General features: G+C 53.3%; 4 protein-coding genes across 6 annotated transcripts in view; 2 read left to right on the forward strand and 2 right to left on the reverse strand.

The window, feature by feature from the left end:
- Positions 1-12,382, forward strand: part of LOC111065122 (low-density lipoprotein receptor-related protein 2) — a 116,347-nt gene extending 103,965 nt beyond the window's left edge. Inside the window, 9 exon segments of the mRNA XM_022353117.2 lie at positions 127-5,781; positions 5,846-6,057; positions 6,154-6,560; positions 6,845-8,349; positions 8,421-8,733; positions 8,817-9,633; positions 9,635-11,004; positions 11,220-11,467; positions 11,535-12,382. Coding sequence (XP_022208809.2) covers positions 127-5,781; positions 5,846-6,057; positions 6,154-6,560; positions 6,845-8,349; positions 8,421-8,733; positions 8,817-9,633; positions 9,635-11,004; positions 11,220-11,467; positions 11,535-11,761 — 10,754 coding nt within the window. The 3' untranslated portion in view covers positions 11,762-12,382.
- A 2,124-nt stretch (positions 12,383-14,506) lies between these two features.
- Positions 14,507-15,885, reverse strand: LOC111065065 (B-cell CLL/lymphoma 7 protein family member A). Its single transcript, XM_022353030.2, has 2 exons — positions 15,292-15,885; positions 14,507-15,216 (listed from the first exon to the last, which is right to left on the reverse strand). Exons 1-2 carry the CDS (start codon positions 15,581-15,583, stop codon positions 15,098-15,100), a joined length of 411 nt encoding a protein of 136 aa, XP_022208722.1. The 5' UTR covers positions 15,584-15,885; the 3' UTR covers positions 14,507-15,097.
- Positions 15,886-16,116: 231 nt separating this feature from the next.
- Positions 16,117-18,519, reverse strand: LOC111065064 (ATP-dependent DNA helicase PIF1). The gene is made up of 2 exons (XM_022353028.2): positions 17,463-18,519; positions 16,117-17,397 (listed from the first exon to the last, which is right to left on the reverse strand). Exons 1-2 carry the CDS (start codon positions 18,414-18,416, stop codon positions 16,357-16,359), a joined length of 1,995 nt encoding a protein of 664 aa, XP_022208720.2. The 5' UTR covers positions 18,417-18,519; the 3' UTR covers positions 16,117-16,356.
- Positions 18,520-19,035: 516 nt separating this feature from the next.
- The window catches only part of LOC111065223 (palmitoyltransferase ZDHHC9), a 35,803-nt gene continuing 32,498 nt past the window's right edge, over positions 19,036-22,340 (forward strand). For all 3 annotated transcript variants that reach the window (XM_022353279.2, XM_022353280.2, XM_022353281.2), the window contains exons 1-2: positions 19,036-19,240; positions 20,001-20,547. In XM_022353279.2, coding sequence (XP_022208971.2) covers positions 20,456-20,547 — 92 coding nt within the window. In that variant the 5' untranslated portion in view covers positions 19,036-19,240; positions 20,001-20,455. The remainder of the gene's footprint in view (positions 19,241-20,000; positions 20,548-22,340) is intronic.

The following is a 22,340-nucleotide window of genomic DNA, read 5'->3' on the forward strand; positions in this document are numbered from 1 at the left end:
GTAAGTCCCACCCTGAAGCCTGAACCCTGAACCCTGAACCCTGAACACAGCACCCAACACGATAACAAAGACCATTAAAACAAACTCTAAATGAATTCTCACTTGTCTTTCCCGCCGAAAACCTAGAGCCGACCTGCGGATCGAACGAGTTCCAGTGCAGATCGGGACGCTGCATACCGCAGAACTTCCGCTGCGACCAGGAGAACGACTGCGGGGACAACTCGGATGAGCTGGACTGCGGCAACGTGACCTGCGGCACCTCGCAGTTCGCGTGCGCCAACGGGCGGTGCATCCCGAACATGTGGAAGTGTGACAGCGAGAACGATTGCGGCGACAGCAGCGACGAGGGCGACTTCTGTGCGGAGAAGACGTGCGCCTACTTCCAGTTCACGTGTCCGCGCACGGGCCACTGCATACCGCAGAGTTGGGTGTGCGACGGCGACGATGATTGCTTCGACAAGCAGGACGAGAAGGATTGTCCGCCGATCAGCTGTCTGACGAACCAGTTCAAGTGCTCCGACCTGCGGCAGTGCGTGGAGGAGTCGTACAAGTGTGACGGCATACCCGACTGCAACGACGGCAGCGACGAGGTCGGCTGCCCCTCGATGGGGCCCAACCAGTGCAACCTGGAGAAGCACTTCCGCTGCAAGTCGACGGGCTTCTGCATACCGATCGCCTGGCACTGCGACGGCTCCAACGACTGCTCCGATCACTCGGATGAGCAGGACTGCGGCCAGATAACCTGTGCCCAGAACTTCTTCAAGTGCAACAACACCAACTGCGTCTTCAAGGCGTACATCTGCGACGGCAAGGACGACTGCGGCGACAACTCGGACGAGGGGGCGGAGCACGCGTGTGTGCCGCCGCCCTTCAAGTGCCCCCACTTCCAATGGCAGTGTCCGGGCGTGAGTGAGCGCTGCGTGAACATCACCTCCGTCTGCGACGACAGCCCCGACTGCCCCAACGGGGCCGATGAGGGCGAGGGCTGTGACCTGGCCGAGTGCGAGCACCAGACGGGCCAGTGCTCCAGCTTCTGCCAGAAGACGCCCAACGGGGCGCTGTGCGTGTGCCCGCCCGGCTCGGAGATCGGCGATGACGGCTTCACCTGCATCGACACCAACGAGTGCGATCCGCCGGGACTCTGCTCGCAGCAGTGCACCAACACGAAGGGCTCGTACTTCTGCTCCTGCACGGACGGCTACGTCCTGGAGCCGAACAAGCACACCTGCAAGGCCGTCAACCACACGGCCGCCTTCCTGATCATCTCCAACCGCCACTCCATACTGGTGGCGGACCTCAAGGAGCAGGGCCTGGAGCGGGTGCCCATTATCGTGGAGAACGTGGTGGCCACCGCCTCGAACATGCACACGGGCACCATCTTCTGGAGCGACATGAAGCTGAAGAAGATCTCGCGCCTGGACCGCGGCATGGAGCCACAGGAGATCATCAACACAGGGCTGGACCTGGTCGAGGGCCTGGCCTACGACTGGATAGCGCAGAACCTCTACTGGCTGGACAGCAAGCTCAACACCATCGAGGTGTCTGCCGAGAACGGCTCGAACCGACTGGTCCTGGTGCGGGAGAACATCACCCAGCCGCGCGGCATGTGCATCGATCCCAGTCCCGGGGCGCGCTGGATCTTCTGGACTGACTGGGGCGAGAATCCGCGCGTCGAGCGCATCGGCATGGACGGCACCATGCGCAAGACGATCATCAACACGAAGATCTACTGGCCGAACGGCCTCACCCTGGACATAGCCACCAAGCGTGTCTACTTTGCCGACTCGAAGCTGGACTTTATCGACTTCTGCTACTACAATGGGACCGGGCGGCAGCAGGTGCTGGCCAGCAGCCACTACCTGCTCCATCCGCACTCGCTGTCCCTATTCGAGGACACGCTCTACTGGACGGACCGCCAGCTGAACCGCGTGCTCTCGGCGAACAAGTTCCGGGGCAAGAACCAGACGGTCGTCTCGCACCTGATCAGCCAGCCGCTGTCCATCCATGTGCACCACGCCAGCCTGCAGCCCATGCACCCGAATCCGTGCGCCCAGGCCAAGTGCCAGCACCTGTGCCTGCTCAGCCCCAGCGTCACCGAGGGCTACTCCTGCAAGTGCAAGCCCGGCTTCAAGCTGCTCAGCGAGGGGCGCTGCATCGAGGAGGAGAACCCCTTCCTGATGGTCGTCAAGGGCACGCAGATCGTCGATCTGCCCCTGAATGGAGGGGACGCGCGGGCCGGCGCCCTGGCCCCCGTCATTGGCATTGAGAGTAGCACCGGACTGGACTTTGACCGCAAGGGGGAGACCCTGTACTGGGTGCAGGGACGGGAGGACGACGACGAGAACTGCACCATCTACACGACCCCCTACGGCGGCGGCAACAAGACCCTCTTCCTGGGGGCGGACAACGGGATTGTGGGCGCGCCGTACACCATCGCCTTCGACTGGCTGGGCCGCAATCTGTACATCGGCAATCGGGTGGCCAGCAACATCGAGGCGGTGCGGGTGGACGGCAAGCAGAAGTACCGCACCATCATCCTGGCCAACGATGGCTACCCCAACTCGGTGTCCAGGCCCAAGCAGATCGTACTGGATCCCAGCGAGGGCAAGCTCTTCTGGATCGACAACGGGGTGCTCGAGGTGCCCGTCAAGATTGGCCGCGTCGACATGAACGGCCAGAATGCGCAGCTGCTGTTCCAGGACCTCACCCATCCGGAGAGCATCGCCGTGGACATTGACAAGAAGATGCTGTACTACAGCTCGAGCAATCCGCCGGTCATCGGCTCCATGGACTACAATGGGGAGGACCACACAATCATCATGACCGACGGCCATCCCATTGCCAAGCCCCGCAGCCTGGGCATCCTCGACCACCGGCTCTACTACCTGGACCCCGTCTACGAGAAGATCGTGCGCGTGGATCTGCCGAACGGCGACAACCGCAAGACCATCGTCGACAACGAGCCCGATCTGCGCTCCATGATGATCTACAAGAAGCGGGCCACGATGCAGCATCCCTGCCAGACGAACAACGGCGGCTGCAAGCACCTGTGCATACCGGGGCCGGCGGCCACTCGCACCTGCGCCTGCGGCATCGGGTACCGCAAGGAGAACGAGATCAACTGCGTGGCCTACAAGACATTCGCCGTTGTCTCGCAGCTGGACATGATCCGCGGCTACAGCCTGAGCGACAGCGCCGAGGCGATGGTCCCCATCAGCGGGCCGGGCCACCACATACTCCACGTGGACGTCATGTACCGCGAGCAGTGGATCTACTGGGCGGAGTTCAATCGCGGCTACTGGAACGGCATCTTCCGGTCCCGGCCGAACGGCACCGATCTGCAGCACGTGATCAAGGACGGCATTGGGAGCAACGGCATCCGGGGACTCACCATCGACTGGGTGGCCGGCAACATGTACTTCACCAATGTCTATCCGCACGAGAACTACGTGGAGGTGAGCTGGCTGGACGGCAGCAATCGCAAGGTGCTCGTGAAGACGACCAACGACGCACCGCGGGAGCTGGCGGTGGACCCCATCAAGCGGCTGCTCTACTGGATCGACTACGGCCAGCATCCGCGGATCGGCAAGGCGCTGCTCGACGGCAGCAAGTGGACGCCGCTGGTCACCTCGGGCATATCGCTGCCCCGCGACCTCACCATCGACATGCAGACGCACGACATCTACTGGGTGGACTCGAAGCTGGACACCATACAGAAGATCTCGTACAGCGGCGCCAACCGCAAGGTGATACACCGCGACCTGCCCAGCCCCATTGGCATTGCGGTGTACCTCAATGACGTCTACTGGGTGGACCGCAACCTGATGACCGTCTTCAAGGCCTCCAAGCACAACAGCAACGACTCGGTGGTGACGCGGGTGCGAACCAATCTCGACAAGCTGCGCGACATTGCCATATACAACATCAACAATCAGCCGCAGGACGACAGCAATCCGTGCGCCCATCTCGGCAACGGCGGCTGCGACCAGCTCTGCTTCAGCTTTCCCCCGGACTCGGGCGCCAGCACGGGGGGACGCAACTTCCGCTGCGAGTGCGCCACCGGGAAGCTGGGGGCGGACGAGCGCAAGTGCGAGTCGGTCAACGAGTATCTGGTGTTTGCCACACGCACAGAGATCCGCGCCGTCAACCTAGATCCCCACTCCACGGAGGTGCCGTTCACGCCGCTCACGAACCTCACCAATGTGGTGGGCCTGGACTTTGACTTTGCCGACAACCGGATGCTGTACACCCAGATCCGGCCGTGGGCCAAGATCGCCTACACGAAGGCCAACAAGCCGAGCCACAGCGACATCACTGTGGTCCTCAACAAGGGCATCAATCCGGAGGGCATTGCCTACGACTGGACGCAGCACAAGATCTACTGGACGGACAGCTCCAACAACTCCATATACGCGATGAACCTCGACGGCACAGAGCTGGTGATGATTGCCCGGGTGGAGAGGCCGCGAGCCATTGTCCTGGACCCGTGCAACGGCACTCTGTTCTTCACGGACTGGGGACGCTTCGGCACCTCCGGCAAGATATTCCGCACCACGATGGCCGGCTCCCTGAAGCGGGCCATCGTGGACAAGGACCTGTCGCAGCCCAGCGGCCTGGCCATCGACTATGACGAGCGGCGCCTCTACTGGACGGATGCCGTGCGCGAGAAGATCGAGCGCAGCGACCTGGAGGGTCACAACCGGGAGCTGCTGGTGGCCGCCACCATCTACCCCTTCGCCATCACCGTGTTCCGCAACTACATCTACTGGACGGACCTGCAGCTGCGCGGCGTGTACCGGGCCGAAAAGCACACGGGCGCCAGCATGGTCGAGATGGTGAAGCGGCTGGAGGACTCGCCCCGCGACATTCGCATCTACAGCGCCGACAGGCAGAAGTGCGACGTCAATCCCTGCCGGATAAACAACGGCGGCTGTGCCCAGAGCTGCCATCCGGCGCCCAACGGCAAGGCCGAGTGCAAGTGCGACGACAACACCAAGGTGGTGAACGAGGGGCGGATGTGCGCGCCGCGCAACAACACGTGCGAGGCGAGCAAGTTCTACTGCCAGAACGGACGCTGCATCTCGAGGATGTGGTCCTGCGACGGCGACGATGACTGCGGGGACAACTCGGACGAGGATCCCAACTACTGCGCCTACCACTCCTGCTCGCCGAACGAGTTCCGCTGCAACAACGGGCGATGCATCTTCAAGTCGTGGAAGTGCGACCACGAGAACGACTGCAAGGATGGCTCCGACGAGCTGGGCTGCACGTATCCGCCCTGCGTGGACGGGGAGTTCACCTGCGGCAACGGACGGTGCATACCGCAGGCGCAGGTCTGCAACGGGGTGAACGACTGCAAGGACAACGCCACCTCCGACGAGACGCACGAGCGCTGCCCCATGAACACCACCTGTCCGGCGAACCACCTCAAGTGCGAGAAGACCAACATCTGTGTGGAGCCCTACTGGCTTTGCGACGGCGACAACGACTGCGGCGACAACTCTGACGAGGATCCGCTGCACTGCGGCCAGCGCACCTGCCCCACCAACAGCTTCCGGTGCCCCAACCATCGCTGCATTCCGGCCACCTGGTACTGCGACGGCGACGACGATTGCGGCGACGGAGCCGACGAGCCGCCAGACTACTGCAAGTCCGAGGGGCGCACCTGCTTCGGGGATCTCTTCACCTGCGACAATGGCAACTGCATTCCGAGGATCTACATATGCGACGGGGACAACGACTGCTTGGACAACAGCGACGAGGACAATCGCCATCAGTGCAGTAAGTAGAGTGCCAAAGTCCCTGACTCTCTCTATACCTACACCTCCTTTCCCCCTTCATTCAGATGATCGCAAGTGCGATGAGGAGACTGAATTTACGTGCGTGGAGAACAAGTCGTGGCAGCGGGCCCAGTGCATACCCAAGAAGTGGATCTGCGACGGAGACCCCGATTGCGTGGACGGAGCCGATGAGAACACCACCCTGCACAACTGTGCCACCCAGCAGCCCTGCGGCGAGGACATGTTCACCTGCGGCAACGGCAGGTGCATCAACAAGGTAAGTCTACCTCCGCCCTTTGCCCGCCTCCCACTCACTCCCTGAGCGTCCCTCTCTATCTCTCTCTCTCTCTCCCTCTCTGTCTGTCTGATGCAGGGATGGCTATGTGATCACGACAACGACTGCGGCGACGGCACCGACGAGGGCAAGTTCTGCAACTCAAAGTACAAGACCTGCTCGCCCCAGGAGTTCACCTGCCAGAATTTCAAGTGCATCCGGAACCAGTACCGCTGTGACGGCGAGGACGACTGCGGCGACCATTCGGACGAGGTTAACTGCAAAAAGGACAACGTCACCTGTCCGCAGGGTCAGTTCGCGTGCACCAACGGGCAGTGCATCGACTACAGCCTGGTCTGCAACAAGTATCCGGACTGCTCGGACGAGTCCGACGAGCCCGCCCACTGCAACGTGGACGAGTGCGCCAAGGTGGAGATCAATCAGTGTGGACACAAGTGTGTGGACACCCTCACCAGCTACTACTGCGACTGCAACGAAGGCTACAAGTGAGTGCATACCACAGGGGGATGAATTTTTAACGTCTCGCTTTTATACACAGTACTCGTAGAAATATGTAAATATTGTACCGAGTAGCAGGCATAAGAGTAGAGTCGCGGCCATAGAAGCGACTCACACGTTCCTTCTCGTTTATTTTCCAATCAGTACATACATGTGTATGTAAAAGTCTAAAACGTGGCTAAATTCGGTGCAAATCTCTGAGGGCTGAGAAGCCTTAGAGGAGTCAAAGGAGAGTTACTTATTGTGTACCTTTTATTGTTCCTTCCCCCAGACTCTTGGCCGATGGCAAGGCGTGCGCGGATGTGGACGAATGCCTGGAGCAGCCGGGCGCCTGCTCGCAGCACTGCTCGAATACGCCGGGCAGCTTCTACTGCAAGTGCGACGAGACCTACTACGAGCGGCAGAACGACGAGCATACGTGCAAGCGGAAGGACAACACACCGCCGTGGCTGATCTTCACCAATAAGTACTACGTGCGGAACATGTCCGTGGACGGGCACCAGTACAACCTGATGCACCAGGACCTGATGAACGTGGTGGCCTTGGACTTTGACATCCGCGAGGAGTACATGTACTTCTGCGATGTGACGGCCAAGACGATATTCCGGGCCAAGTACACGGGCCCCGAGGACGAGACGCCGCCGGAACGTGAGGCCGTCATTAGGCACGACTCGCACGGGCTCGAGGGCATCGCCATCGACTGGGTGGGCCGCAAGTTGTACTGGCTGGACCGCCACTCGAAGAACCTGGACGTCTCCGAGCTGGACGGCACCAAGCGGACAACCCTGCGCAGTGGCGTTGTCGATCCCCGGGCGATTGTCGTGCATCCGGGCATCGGTTACCTGTACTTCACCTCCTGGCACCTGCAGGCCTACATCGCCAAGATGGGCATGGACGGATCCAACTTCACGCGCATCCTCAACTGGAACGACGGCATCGCCTGGCCCAATGCCCTGTCCATCGACTACTTCACGGAACGCATCTACTGGGCGGACGCCCATCTCGACTACATCGCGTACGCCGATCTGGAGGGGCGCCACAGGCACACGGTGCTCTCGGGCAACCGGGTGCCGCACGTGTTCGCGCTGAGTCTGTTCGACGACTTCATCTACTGGAGCGACTGGAACCTGAAGGCCATTCTGCGGGCCAACAAGTTCCACGGAGCCAACTACACCGTCCTGAGGAACACCACCCACCGACCCTACGACATACATATCAACCACCCGCTCCGGCAGCTGCCCTACACGAACCCCTGCAGCACGAACAACGGCGGCTGCTCGCACCTCTGCCTGATCGCCCCGCCGCCACAGTCCACGTACCTCAACATCGAGGGATACATCGAGGAGGGGGCACCCATCTACAAGTGTGCCTGCCCCAACCAGTTCTACCTGGCACGCGACTCCAAGACCTGCATCGCCAACTGCACGGCGGGCCAGCACCTGTGCGGTGGCCGTGACGAGAAGTGCATACCGTGGTTCTGGAAATGCGACGGCGAGAAGGACTGCAAGGACGGCAGCGACGAGCCGGCCACCTGTGCCCCGCGCCACTGCCGCGCCGGCACCTTCCAGTGCAAGAACACCAACTGCACGCCCTCGGCAACCATTTGTGACGGCGTCGACGACTGCGGCGACCGCAGCGACGAGCAGAACTGCGAGCTGCCCTGCCCGCTCTCCGACTTCAAGTGCAAGTCCAGCGGGCGCTGCATCCTCGACAGCTGGCGCTGCGACGGGGATGCCGACTGCAAGGATGGCAGCGATGAGGATCCCGCCGTGTGCTGTAAGTAGTCGAAACGGAAATCCTTTACCACTTGAACCCATGAACTCCATTCCACTCCATCCCATTCCCAGTCAAGCGCACCTGTGACCCCAAGACAGAGTTCGCGTGCAAGAACGGACGCTGCATACCGCAGCTGTGGATGTGCGACTTCGACAACGACTGTGGCGACGACTCCGACGAGCCCGCGTACATGTGCCGACAGAGGAACTGCACCACCGGCTGGCAGCGTTGTCCCGGACAGTCCAACTACCGCTGCATTCCCAAGTGGCTCTTCTGCGACGGCAAGGACGACTGTCGCGACAACAGCGATGAGCTGCCAGAGAACTGTCCCAAATGCTCAGCGGAGACCGATTTCAAGTGCGGCAACAACCGATGCATACCCAAGTGAGTAACTTGCCTAGTCCTAGTCCTAGTCCTAGCCTTCATCTCTCACCTCTTCCCCATCCGCCTTTCACCACCATCCACAGGCAATGGATGTGCGACTTTGCGGACGACTGCGGCGACGCCAGTGACGAGAACGAGGCGATCTGCAAGGGTCGCTACCGGGAGTGCTCCGAGTCGGAGTTCCGCTGCGGCAATGGCAAGTGCATCTCGTCGAGGTGGCAGTGCGATCACGAGGACGACTGCGGCGACAACTCGGACGAGATGCACTGCGAGGGCTACCAGTGCAAGAACGGGACGTTCCAGTGTGCCTCTGGCCACTGCATCGCCTCCTATTTCCGGTGCGATGGGGACCGCGACTGCCGCGACATGTCCGACGAGGTGGGCTGTCCGCCGCGTTTCCCCGGCGGCCGCTACTGCCCGGAGTCCCGCTTCCAGTGCAACAACAACCTGTGCGTTTCCCTCTCGGACCTCTGTGACGGCACCGACGACTGCGGTGACGGCAGCGACGAGGACCCGAACGTCTGCAGCGACTTCAACTGTGACACTCTGCGGCGCTTCCAGTGCGCCAACCACCGATGCGTGGCCCGCTACCAGATCTGCGATGGGGTCGACAACTGCGGCGACGGCAGCGACGAGAACAACATGACCCTGTGCGCCAGCAAGCAGAAGCCCTGCGACCTCTACACCCAGTTCCAGTGCGCGAACAAGCACTGCATCGAGCGGTCGCAGGTGTGCGACTTCTCCGATGACTGCACCGACGCCAGCGATGAGCTGGGCTGCCACCATACGGCGAGCTGCTCGGAGCAGACCCGCGGCGGGTGCCAGCACCACTGCCACAACCTGACGGACGGCGGCTACATCTGCACCTGCTATCCGGGCTACATCATCGCCCACGACAACTAAAAAGAAGTGCGCGGACGTTGACGAGTGCCTCACGCGGCAGCACACCTGCTCCCACCAGTGCCACAACCTCAACGGCACCTATTCGTGCAGCTGCCGCGAGGGCTTCCGTCTGGCGGACGGTGCCAGTGGCGTGTGCCGGGCCGAAAAGGAGGACGTTGTGCTGGTGTTCGCCAACGGCCAGGAGATCCGCGGCCTGGACCTGCAGAAGCGCGAGGAGTTCGACGTGATTGCCGCGGAGAAGCGGATCGAGGCGCTGGACTACGACGCCCAGCAGCAGATCGTATTCTGGGCGGACAGCTACGACAAGACGATCAAGCGCTCCTACATGGTCAACGCCATCGATGGGCGGGCCAAGATTGGCTTCGCCCAGGACCTGAACATGAAGGGCGGCTCCAAGCCGACGGCCGTGGCCGTCGATTGGCTCGCCTCGAACCTCTACTGGACGGAGATGGACCGCACGGGATCCAAGCCGCGCGGACGCGTCATGGTGGCCAAGACAGACGGACGGTATCGGCGCTCCATCGTGAACGCTGGGCTGGAGGTGCCCACCTCCATAGCCGTGAACCCCCAGCTGGGACGCATCTACTGGTCGGATGCGGGCTCGGCGCCCAAGATCGAGGTCTCCTGGATGGATGGCTCTAAGCGGCGACCCCTCATTACCGAGCAGATCCGGCATCCCGCCGGCCTGACCATCGACTACTCGCAGGACCACATTATCTACTGGGTGGACACCAAGCTGAACGCCATTGAGTCGATGCGGGCCGATGGGTCCATGCGGAAGGCCATCGTCAAGGGCGATCAGCTGCGACACCCCGTCTCTCTGGACCTCTTCGAGTCCAACATGTTCTGGGTCACACGCGACACCGGCGAGCTCCTGCGCCAGGACAAGTTCGGGCGCGGCGTCCAGGTGGTGCTCCACCGCAACCTGGTGAATCCGTCCGGCCTCAAGGTCTACCACGACAAGCGCTACAACACCTCGCTGCCGAACCCCTGCGCCAACGCCACCTGCTCCCACCTCTGCCTGCTGGTGCCGGGCGGCCGCCGCTGCGCCTGCCCCGACACCTCCGGCCCGCTGCCCTCCCACCGCAGCACCGCCGAGGTAATCTGCGACGCCGCCGCCGAGCACCCGCGTCCTGCGCCGCGCATCTGCCCCTGCCAGAACGGCGGACTGTGCAAGGAGAACGAGCAGGGCGAGCTCGTCTGCGAGTGCCTGGCCGAGTTCCGGGGCGAGCACTGCGAGAAGAGCACCACGGGCGCATTCGGCCACGGCGGGGCCAACGTCACCGCCGTCGTTGTACCCATCATGGTCATACTTCTGGTGATGATGGCTGCCGCTGGGGCCTGGTATGTCATTCGCAAGCGTCCATTGTAAGTATCCGTAGATCTTTCTTTTTGTATTGCTCGGGAGCCATTCTTGATTCGCGTATACCAGACGACAGTTGTGCAGGAAGATAGATCCAATTGAATGCCCCCAAACGGAGATTTCTACCGAAGATTATATAGAATGAGGGCTCTCTTGCTGCTTCGCCTGTTGCAGTGTGTGTCTCACCTCAAAATCTGCTTTCTCTTCTGCTTTCTTCTAGTGGCAAGCTGGCACGGATGCCAGCAATGACGTCGTCGCAGAGCGTCACCTTCCGCCACGGCTCGAACGTGGAGTTCAGCGAGAGCGGCTTTCCGGGCGCCTCGGCGCCGGGGGCGGCTGATGTGGCGCCCATCGAGGGCTACAACCTGCAGACGGTGAACGCGAACAAGGCCCGCGACTTTGCCAATCCCATGTACGATGCCGTGCAGTCGGGCACCACCACGGATCCGGGCATGGGCAATGGATCCGGTGAGTAGACTCTCCTTGCCGTTCACCCTGCTGCTTGACTAATCCTTCTCCCGCTCCCCCCTCGCAGGCATCTACGATGTCCCCGGAGAGCCGGGCAAGCCCAAGGCGATGGGTCACCCGCATGCCACGAGCGGCGGCTCCTTCACAGAGCCAGCCTCCGCCATCATTGCCCCAAGCAGCATCACTCACAAGGCGTCGCCGCAACTGCAGCTGCGCACACGGGAGCTGGACCCCTCCGCCGACACCGGCAAGGACACGCAGTTCCTTGTGGAGGAAGACAAGTCCGAGTGCTGATATCAAGCCCATCAAGCTGCTGCCGTCGTCCCGCAGCACCGGCAACAGCGGCAGCGTCCCCACGAGCCGGATAGCAGCTATCCGCTGCACACATAACACAGACTTATCCAGCAGCAGCAGCAGCAGCAGCAGCCCGGACAGGTACAGGGACAGGGACGCACTAGTAGTAGACATCACAAATCCTGGCAGGCCGCCACCGGCAAGCTTACCACCAAGGTCTAGCCTTGACTCAAATCCACAGCCGCACACACACATAAGTAGGAGGAGGAGGAGGAGGAGGAGGAGGAGCAGCTATAAGGATTCAGAAACGAAAGAGGGACATATCCAAGCCACTAAGTAACGAGGAGCGGAGAGCGCCCCAAAACGATGGATAAGAGGTGGTGAAAACAAGAATCTGTTGCAATTATTATTATATATAAACAAAAAAAACCACTATAAAAATATATGTATAAACCTAACACACACACACACACACACACAAACTTGGAGCATATGGCTAGATCAGAGGATCAGAGAAGGTAAAAAGAGCGAGAGAAAGACACTCTGGCTAAACCAATCAGTGCTCCTGAATCGCTTAGCCAGCACTCTCTCTCTCTCTCTTTCTTTTTCCGCTCTCTCTCTCTCTCTGCCAGAACCACACACACAAACACACACACACACAACAAACACTTTTGTAAAGCAAATTTTTGTAATTTTTTTGAAACAAAAAAAAAAGAAATGTATGTATGTAATTTTTTTTGCTACTTGAAATGTTTTTTGCGACAAAACTGAAATTTGTATAAAAAGAAACTCAAATTAAGGCATAGATAATATATTTTTCTGAAAGCCAAATGACAATATTAACTATATATGTACATATATATGTATGTGTATCAGAGACAGAATATATATGCACCAAATACATTTGTATGCATGTATATCTGTATCTACATATATGAAGGCGACTAAAGCAACATTCCACAAACAAAAAGACACAGCAAAGCTTGAATTTCCTATATTTTTCTAAATAAAAACAAAACAAAACCAAGAGTTAATGAAAAAACGCCTAAAAATATACATACAAAAAGCCAAGCAAAAATAATAAAATATAGAGAACAGAACATACTTATTGGATGAATATGTATGTATGTACTAAATGCATTCCCACATATATATGTATGCATGTATATTTATATATACATATGTATAATAATTAATTTAATAATTTATTCATGAGCAGAACCCACACCAACACAAACACCCGCACACACTCAAACACACAAACACCCACATACACACACACACACACATGAAAGTGCTAACAAGCCGAAAGATAGCCTGCTTTTGAAGAGAGAGATCAACTGCTTGCTTCACTGGAACTGCTTGTCCTGCTTTTCACTTTTGATTGTGGCTATCTTTTTGGTTCAAAACCAGACATTCCACACACACACACACACATGGACAACCGGCAACCTCCCCTTCTCTGCAGCAAAGAAAAGCGTAGCTTTTTCTTTTCACTCTCTCACTCTCTCTCTGTTTTTTTTTTATTGTTGGTTTCTTCCCCCGCAACACACTACCAATTTTCGTTCTTTCGCTTCCGTTTTGTGTGTGTGTGTGTCCTGTTGAAAAGCCTGTAGCGCGTGTTTTATTTTGTACACATGTGTGTACATATTTTCTATATATATATATACATATATAAATATATTTTATTTTTTAATTATATCATCGATTTATGAATGTGTATTATGATTTACGATTTATTTTTGGTCGTCGAAAGCCGTACATTTTTTTTACTGTTCATTCTCTGTGCAAAATCTGTGCTTCCCTTCATTTAAGCGTGTTTTAGCATAAATTTTAGTGAAAGAAGGAGGAGGATCGTTGGAACTTAGCTGTATATGCCAGTCGGGCCATACACATTGCTATAAATAAATAAATCTATATATATACATACATATGAATATACAGATATGTATATGTACATATGTATGTATATATTTGTGAAGTTAATTGTATATTTAATGTCAAGCTATATAATGAATACGAAACCAGAAATAATAAGAGTAAAACTACTTATAACGAAATGAAAACTATTTGTTGAAAGAATAAATCTTTTTTTATTACACATCTTTTCGGTTAGGGGGGAAATCCACTAAAACTAAATATTGAATAAAGAATCCTAATCAACAAAATGTCGAAAAATCGCTATAAACGACAAGTACACATTATCATTCATCGTTAATATATGAATTGTAGTAGGGCTAGGAGGGGCTGTAAAGTTTGAAAATTTCTATCGTTATCCCCAAGCAGGTGGCATACAAGCAAGGATCTACATATATGTATAAATGCTTATAGAAATAGAGACATATGTATGTATCAATGTTTGTATTCACATCTAGACCAACAAAGACAACATTTATATATGGAGCACGTTCGTATGGCTTTCAGAGCATCTCCCCAGTGTCCCTGTGTACAGATTTTTAGAGATAATATAAGATAAATTACTTATCAAAGGATATAAATGCTTTTCGCCATCTTTATGAGTCTTAATTCTTATTAATCTTTAGCTGTATATATTATTGTTTTTATAAATCCAAGATTCCATAAATTTTTCAAAAAATGGAAAAGACTTTTAAATCCTTATTCCTCTTAAATCTCTGTACTCTTACTATCCTTTTCTATATATACCATCTCTGTTCTTATAAATACTTATCCATATGTTGATCCACTTTCCCCTTAAGTGTCTATAAAGTACATATACATTGGGTTGCCAGCGACAAAACATTTATGTAAATAACGCAATACATATGTACACACATACACATACATATATGCGCATATAAAGTGCGAACAGGACAAACGTTTACATACATAATATAATACATAAAGATTGACAATGACAACATTTATATATGGAGCATGGAACATGGAACATGAAACATATATACATACATATGTATGCCTATGTACATAAAGAATTGACAGCTAAAAACGTGTACAATACGGAGAGAGAAGACTGGCTTGGGCTCGATTGAAGGATACAGGTGGGTGCTAATAAATAAAATGTCGCAATCGTGGCCTAATGCTATGGACCTAGGACCTAGGCGGTAGAGCTGCTCCGGCCGCACAAAGCATGATGAGGGGCTGGAGGGGCTGTAGCTGGGGCAGCTGTTGGACTTATACTTCTAGAATAGGAGTAGGATTGCTTAAGTCTTTGTCTGAGGCAGATTATAAACGAACTTAACTTAAGCGGGAATCGGGCTGGAGGTGAAGGTGAGGCTGGGCTAAGGACTAATTGCTGCTGCTGCGGCTGCTGCTGCTGCGGCTGCTGCTGCTGCTGTGGCGGCTGTGAATGTTTAGCTAGTCGCTCGTTTTCAGGCGCTTCACGGGCCCGTCGCTGCCCTGCGAGTTGGAGTCCTCCGAGAAGGGCATGCTGGAGACAAAGTCCGCTCCCTGGCTATCCGACACCACTGAGAAACCTGCAGAGAGAGAAAGAGAGGGAGTCATTAGTTGGAGCCTGTTATACACTCGGACTCGGCTCGTCCACGTCTTACAGGTATTAGAATCCTCGGCGGTGAGGCCCCCGTAGCTGGGCGTAATCTGTGGCGGCGTGGGTGTGCCCTTCTGCGAGTTCTCCTTGTCGCTCAGCTTCGTGCTCAGGGGCTGCAGCTTTGACTTCTTTTCGCTGGTGCAGGCAATGGGCACCCACTTGTAGATCTTCATGGTAGTGTCGCTGATGGTCACCCACTTCTTCTCCCAGTGCCGCACCTTGTCCACGGCTTGCATCACCCGCTTGATGTCATCCTTGGCCCGGCTGCGCGTCTCCGCCCGCACGCTTCGCGACATGGCTGTTTCGCTCGCTCGCTCACTCCCGCTCTGGCTATAGCTGTCGCTGTCTCTGTCTAGCCACCACCCGGTGCGATGCGATGGCGTCTGCTTGACCTAATCCTGGATAAGCATAAAAGGCTCTGTGCTGCTCCGGTGGGCACTCCTCGCTGGCGACCGCTTCTCCGGTTGTATGACGGTTACAACCAGCTCAATGGACGGCGCTGGCAGTGCTTGCGGTTAGGTGATTTTACCGGGAAAAGAAAAACTCCAAAGACGCGATGCGAAAAACTTGTGCCAGTGTTGCCGAATATCTAAATTGAGTAATATTATTTTGCTCGGTATATTTACGGTATTTCTGCAGTATTTTTGTGCTCATTATTAAAACGCAAAAATGAGTCGGTAGAGCGTAAATTGTCTCCATCCAAGTTGAGGTTGGCTTTAAAAAAATTATTTATAAAAAGCACAAAGCTTAATTGTACTGCCAATGGTTTCAAATCCATGTCTATGCATCAATCAGTCATCTATTTTTTTAATTTCCCAATTAAGATTCGTTTTGTTGTATAATTAATTTCGGCGAGGAATTTGTTGCCGTTTTCCGTTTAATTGCAGTACATAGTTTTTAATGTCAGCTTATTGGTTAATGCTAGTTTGTTCGTATTATTCCCCACTTTGGGTCGATAGTTGCTCTATATATGCTAAAAATATTGTGGAAAAGCCTCCAAAAGAAAAGCAGTCTTCAGGTTATACAAATCCTAACTAAATTCATGAAAAAGCCGAGTGCCATCCTCTAATCAGCTAATGGATACCAATGGTTTGCTCATCAGACTCTTTTTGATCTTGGCCAAGGCACTGTTGGCATCGCCTGGGCGCTTGTCCTTGTTCTTGGGTCCCAGGGGAATCATTGTCGTGTCCATGAGGCGTCGCCGGAAGCCCTTGTAGAACTGCAGCACCTGAGGATTGGCCCACACTTGCTTGGCATCGAAATCTAGAATGCGGACGGATTGCAGGGACTTGGCTCGGGACAGTGCCACATAGGCCTGACCCGCCTCAAAGACCTTAGAGAGAGACATCTCCACGCAGTCGAGGGTGAGGCCCTGGCTCTTGTGGATGGAGAAGGCCCAGGCGAGCTTTAGCGGAACCTGACGACGGGTGACCACCCCACCGGTGGCTGTCTTGATGATCCACTTTTCGTGCTTGCAGACGTACTCCTCATTGTTCTTGAACCTCACCACTGGCAGATCATTTTCCATGCGCACCACCACACCGCGGGCTCCATTGACCAGTCCATTGGATATATTTATGTTCTTGAGCAGCATCACCTGGGCATTCACCTTGAGATAGAGCTGGGATGGGGCCTGGACCTGCTGATCCAGCTGCTTGGTCATTCCGGCATCGGAGTCGTCTGCTCGGAAGAGCACCTTGTCGCCTTTGAGGTTCTCCAGCTTCGATTCGTTAATGGAATTGGCGTCATTCGTGTGGGAGCAGAGCTGCGTGGCCAGGATGCCATTGCCCTCGATCTTCTGCCTGGATGTGGCCGCCAGACGCGTGGTAATCGATTCATTCACATGACCAATGCGCAGATGATTCAGGATCTTGACGAATTCCGGGTCCGACTGTCGGTGCACCTGCTTCAGCTCGTAAACGCACTGAATGCAGGTCTCCCAGGCGCTGGACTGAAAGCAGAAGCGCTGCTGGGGCGTGGCGCTGGGAGCCGCACCAAAATCCCCGCGAATCACGGGCGGCAGCTGCAGGAAGTCGCCACAAAGGATCAGCTGAATGCCGCCAAAGGGACGCTCATTGCGACGAATGTGCCGGGCCACTGCCTCGATTTTCTGCAAGGAGAACCAAGAAGATTCCAATAAAGGGAGTCATTTAAAGGATAGGAGTCATCACATACCTCAAAGAACTGCCCATCCACCATGGAGATCTCATCGATGATCAGTCGCTTGCACTTCCGCCATGTCTGGGCACTGACAGGACGCGAGGCCAGCTCCAGGCACCGCTGCATGGTGGCATCTCCGCCGCCAATTCCCGCAAAGGCATGCAGCGTAGTGCCACCAATGAGGCACGCAGCCACACCCGTGGAAGCAGTGGCTATAGTTCCATCCGGCGGCAGAGCAGAGATGATTCTGCGCAAAAGGAAACTCTTGCCGGTTCCAGCAGACCCAGTGAAGAAGACATTTTTGCCCGTGGTGCAGGCACGCAGCACTTCCATTTGCTCCTCGCTGAGGCGCAGCGATTCGTCTGTTCCGGCCAGTGGCGAGGATTGATACAGCTTCTTGGCCGCCGGCACGGTGCCTTTCTCTCGATCCTGATCCTTGAGCTCGTCGAAGCGCCGCTTCTTGGCACCCTGTGGCGAGGGTGTGGTGGTGGTTCCTTTGGAAACAAGTCCCGCCTTTTTGCGCGCCAAAATCATCTCCGCTGTGGTCACGGGCGACACGTCCTCGAAGTTGCTGGGCTTGCCCGAGAGCAAGTGCTCCCTGAGCTTCTTCTGCATCGTGGCCTCGTCCGGCTGCCCACCAGCGCCGTTCATCTTGATGAATATTGTGCGCAGAAAGAACATCAGGGTGCCGGGCGGGGCATTGGACAGATAGAGGGCACAGTTCTCCGCCTTGAAGTTGAACGTGGCCTTGCCCTCGGCCATAAACTTCTTGTGCACCATCAGATCCTTCAACTTGAACTTCAGGGGCTTCAGTTTCTCCGGCGTCATCTCAACAAACAGCTCCCGGATATCGTTGCGAACCAAGCGCAGGGTGGCCGTCTTATAAGCCAGCTTACGGCCCGTGATTCCCACTGCGTTGGCCCAGTGTACATTTACCGCACAGGTGAGCACAGCATCATTCAGGTCCATGCTGTGTACACGGAGTTGAGTTATAATTTTACTTGAAAATGTATTCAAACAGAAAAAACAAAAATCACATGCCGCGTCGGTGGCAGGAAAGAAAAAGTGTGTACACCTCCCGCCAAAAATAACATTAGGCAAAAAATGAAAAAATGTGCTGTTAAGCGCAAAAGCAATGGAATATTGTTCTATGTAACTGAAAAACTCCTTGTTTGAGAAAAATCATCGATTTTTTTTCTAGTTTTATATGAAGAAATCGAGCTCAAAATATCGGTAATACCGATCCACCGATTCGGTATATAAAAGTATATTTAATCAAGTTCCAATCTATTTTTTAAATTATATTAAAGTACAATGATGACAATTTGCCAACCTTAGAAAAATGGATATTATCGAATGAATGAATGATGAATTGGATAAAATTATTTTATTAGAGCTGAGAGGGCTAACTAGCTGGTAATTTTAAAACGAATATCAATTTCGAAGAATGTCAACGCATCTTGTCGTGTCCGTCAGTATATTTACGGAATATTTTGAAAATGAGACGATATATTTCGATATACTTCTGAGGGTCTGCCGGTATATTTAGTTGATAGATACACTGTCACACTGATTGTTGGGGGTACTCTTTTTTTAATTTATTTTTTCGTAATCGACACGCCAGAATAGTGCATAAATCGCTGGGAATGCCGTGCAAGTGTCGTCGAGTGTGTGAAAGTGGAGTTTCCGAATCAGGCGATTGAGATCGTGTCCCCGCCTTTGCCCCGCCCGGCCCCGACTGACCCGCTATCCGCGAACCGTGCTACCAATAAAAAATAATTCTTTTTGCAGGCGTAAGGAAATATCGCAAAAAATAAAAATACGACAGAAAGAAAAAAAAAAAAAAATGCAGAAACAACGTGTGTTTGTGATAGGCTAAGGAAGCAGCGGCAGCAGCAGTCGAGAGGAGCAGTTGGAAGCAGAGGCAAATAGAAAGAAGGAATGAACGAAAGCAGAGCCAAAGAAAACGAGCCGAAACGTAGCGTCTTGTCGAGGGGGGAAACCGTTTCCATCGCTGGCTGGAAATACAACAAAATATGCATGAAAAGTAGGGAACGTCAACGTTGACTGCGCTGCCGCTGCCTCTGCTGCGCCCCACACAAACACACGCATGGTAGCACACAGATAGGCCAATACGCGCTCGCTTTTGCGTGTGTATGAGAAAATTAAATGCATTTTTTTTACAAACATAAAAGAAACAATAAATCTGTAATGGAAAATACGAGAGGAAATATTAAATGAGAATGAAAATTGTGACTTTTTTTTGCATTTGCTTTTGTCTTTGACTGATCTTAAATTGGCTAACACGCATGCACACAGGAATAGGCTAGAGATGGATCATGATCCGTTCTCCAAAATATTTGGGTGTGTGTGTGTGTGTATAGCTTGATAAGAAAGACCCGATAACTCCGTTTTTTTTTGCCAGTTAAGAGCTAGATTGACAGCTCTGCTAACAGCAGTTTTACCCAAATGTATTTCTGTGTGTCTATCTTTTTCTTTCTGTGTTTGTGTTTATACTGCAATTCTAATTTCTGGAACTCCCCCCGAAACCAGCAGCGACTTCTCCAAGACTTTCCACTGAAATAGTGCAAATTGAGAGCAGAATTTTCCCCCCGTGTCCGCGTGTATGTGTGAGCGCCAGCGCCACCGTCGATCCCATTTCACGCGTCGCCGCTTCGTCTCGCCGTCTCGCACTCTTCACATGTGTGTGTGTGTGCGTGTGTCGCCATCTCCCTCTGATGCACCACTAGCCCGAGCAGCAGCAGCAGCCAAGGGGCCCAGGCAGAAACCACGCCAACTGTATCCGTCATCAAACAACAACAGCAACAACAACAACAACAGCAACACACAGAAAACGCATTTCATTGCCAACTACTGACGAAACGGTCAACGACATTGCAACATAGAAGCTACAATAAAAACAACAGCAGCAACTACAACTAAAACTAAAAAAAACCGCTTTAAAGAGGGAGACTGCAGCGAGCCGCTACAAAGAAAAGCAAAGAAAAATGCCCAAATGCGATGTGAAAACGCGTTACATTCCTGCGACTTTCGCCTGGATTGTGCTGCTTCTGACCACATTTCTGTTCTTCTTTTATCCGTGAGTAATTTCTTCGATTCCTCTATATAATTATAGAAGTTTTTCTTACTTATTATTTTCCCCTCCCCTTAGTATAAGAAAAATTGCAATTTAAAATTGTGCATGGAATGTATGGGAACAATGATCTGGAATGTATCTGTATGGGGAGAAGCTTGGCTGAAAGAACAGCCCAAAAGGTTGGCACAGATAACTCAAGATATAGACGAAAGATCCCAGCACTTGGCCATGGCGTTCTCTTTGGTTATGACGCCGATTTCCTTGCAAAACAATAAAAATGCTCTTATCAAAATGAATTTTCATTTGGAATTGGAATATTTATTGCTCCAGGACAATACTTACGTTTACGCTGCTACCAAACTGCTCTACTCTTACTCTTGTGCTTTTCCTGCCCGAATTTCCATGGATCATAGCGCGGTGGGGTAGGGGGCGGTAATGCATTATGTGGGACGGCTCTCACTCTTAGTGCATGTCTTAGTCATCTTCCAGAGGCCACTTTCCCTCCTCCAACCGCTCCGCTCCGCTCCTTTTGCCATTTGTTTTTACTGTGAGACGTTTTCTTGTTTTCTGCGCTTTTATTTTGGCCGAAAAATGTTGTTCATGTGTTTTAGCCATAAAAAGAACTAACTTTATGAAATGCCTGAAAGTACTCGCTGCTGCTTGCTGCCTAATGGATCGAAAAGATAGTACATCTGGTCACATTTATCGGTTATGCGGGTGCTATTCGATTTTCCAGCTTAAGGCGTACATACATAGTTAAAGCTAGTTCTAAAATATTTGCCCCTTATCTGACTGTCAGAACACATTACTGCTTCGACCCAACTGTGGAAATAAAGTGCATTTTCAATGCCAAATCACGAGATCCCTCTACGTGTTTGGATTTTTTGGCAGTTCCTGCGAGTGGACAGAGCAATAACTTTCCGTAGAGCGTAGTGGTCGTCGTGCTCACAATTAGCACATGAAACGGGTAACCAAAATAGCAATTAAGCTGTCGTCTTGTCTCTTTTGCTCTCACCACTCGTCGCCGTAGCTCTCTCTTTCACCCTCTTGTTGCCTTCTCTAATGACGCATATTCGTGGTCAATTGTAGTTCAAATTGCCATTTTCATTTCCATTTGCATTTCCCTCAAATGGGAAGCCTTTTTCGGCCTAACGGAATAATCTGTTTGGTCTCTTTGTCACCTAATTCAGCTCTGCTCTGCCCTGCTATCCTGCTGCGATCCTGGGAGGACAATGCACAGAATTGATGACTGCTGGCCTTGCTCTTTGGATACCCTTCAAATGGGTATACGTGTGTATATCATTTTGACCAGATACATTGTCTCTGTGCAAATCTATTGGGTTACATTTTTACATTTAAATTTAACTTTTTGATTCTCAGGGCTTTTTTCTGGGGAACGTTGGAGATCTGTGTGAGGGTAGGGTATCAAAAGCTCCGACACCCGAAGGAGAGCGTCTACCACATCTTGTTGCTTTTGTGGTTTTTTTCGGGCTTCCTTTTGTCGTTAAGTTACAGCTATCTGCTCTCCTGCTGCTCCGTCCTCCTCTTCGTCAGCCCCTCCCCAGCCAGCTCTTCTCTTTTCTCTGTGTTCACCTCCCCTGCCCAAGCAGACTTAATGGCGGGGGGCACAACTTAAGTTTTTGCACCTTTGTCTGTGCGTGTGTGTGTGTGTGTGTGTGTGTGTATTTTCGCTCTTTGTTTTCTAGTTTTTGGGAATTTGTTGATTTAATTATGGTTTCTGCTGGTTTCCCACCCACTCCCCCCAAATATATATATTTATCTATTTTTCTTTGTTC

This window comes from Drosophila obscura, unplaced genomic scaffold (assembly GCF_018151105.1).
Source record: "Drosophila obscura isolate BZ-5 IFL unplaced genomic scaffold, ASM1815110v1 contig_73, whole genome shotgun sequence".
NCBI lineage: Eukaryota > Metazoa > Arthropoda > Insecta > Diptera > Drosophilidae > Drosophila > Drosophila obscura.

Bases quoted from the DNA above. Each gene is read 5' to 3' on its own strand.
- LOC111065065 (XM_022353030.2), bottom strand. From the start codon at position 15,583: ATGTCGCGAAGCGTGCGGGCGGAGACGCGCAGCCGGGCCAAGGATGAC. The intron at 15,217-15,291 runs GTAAGACGTGGA...CTCTCTCTGCAG, and splicing joins CGCCGAGGATTCTAATACCT to GTTTCTCAGTGGTGTCGGAT.
- LOC111065064 (XM_022353028.2), bottom strand. From the start codon at position 18,416: ATGGACCTGAATGATGCTGTGCTCACCTGTGCGGTAAATGTACACTGG. The intron at 17,398-17,462 runs GTATGTGATGAC...TTCTCCTTGCAG, and splicing joins TGGATGGGCAGTTCTTTGAG to AAAATCGAGGCAGTGGCCCG.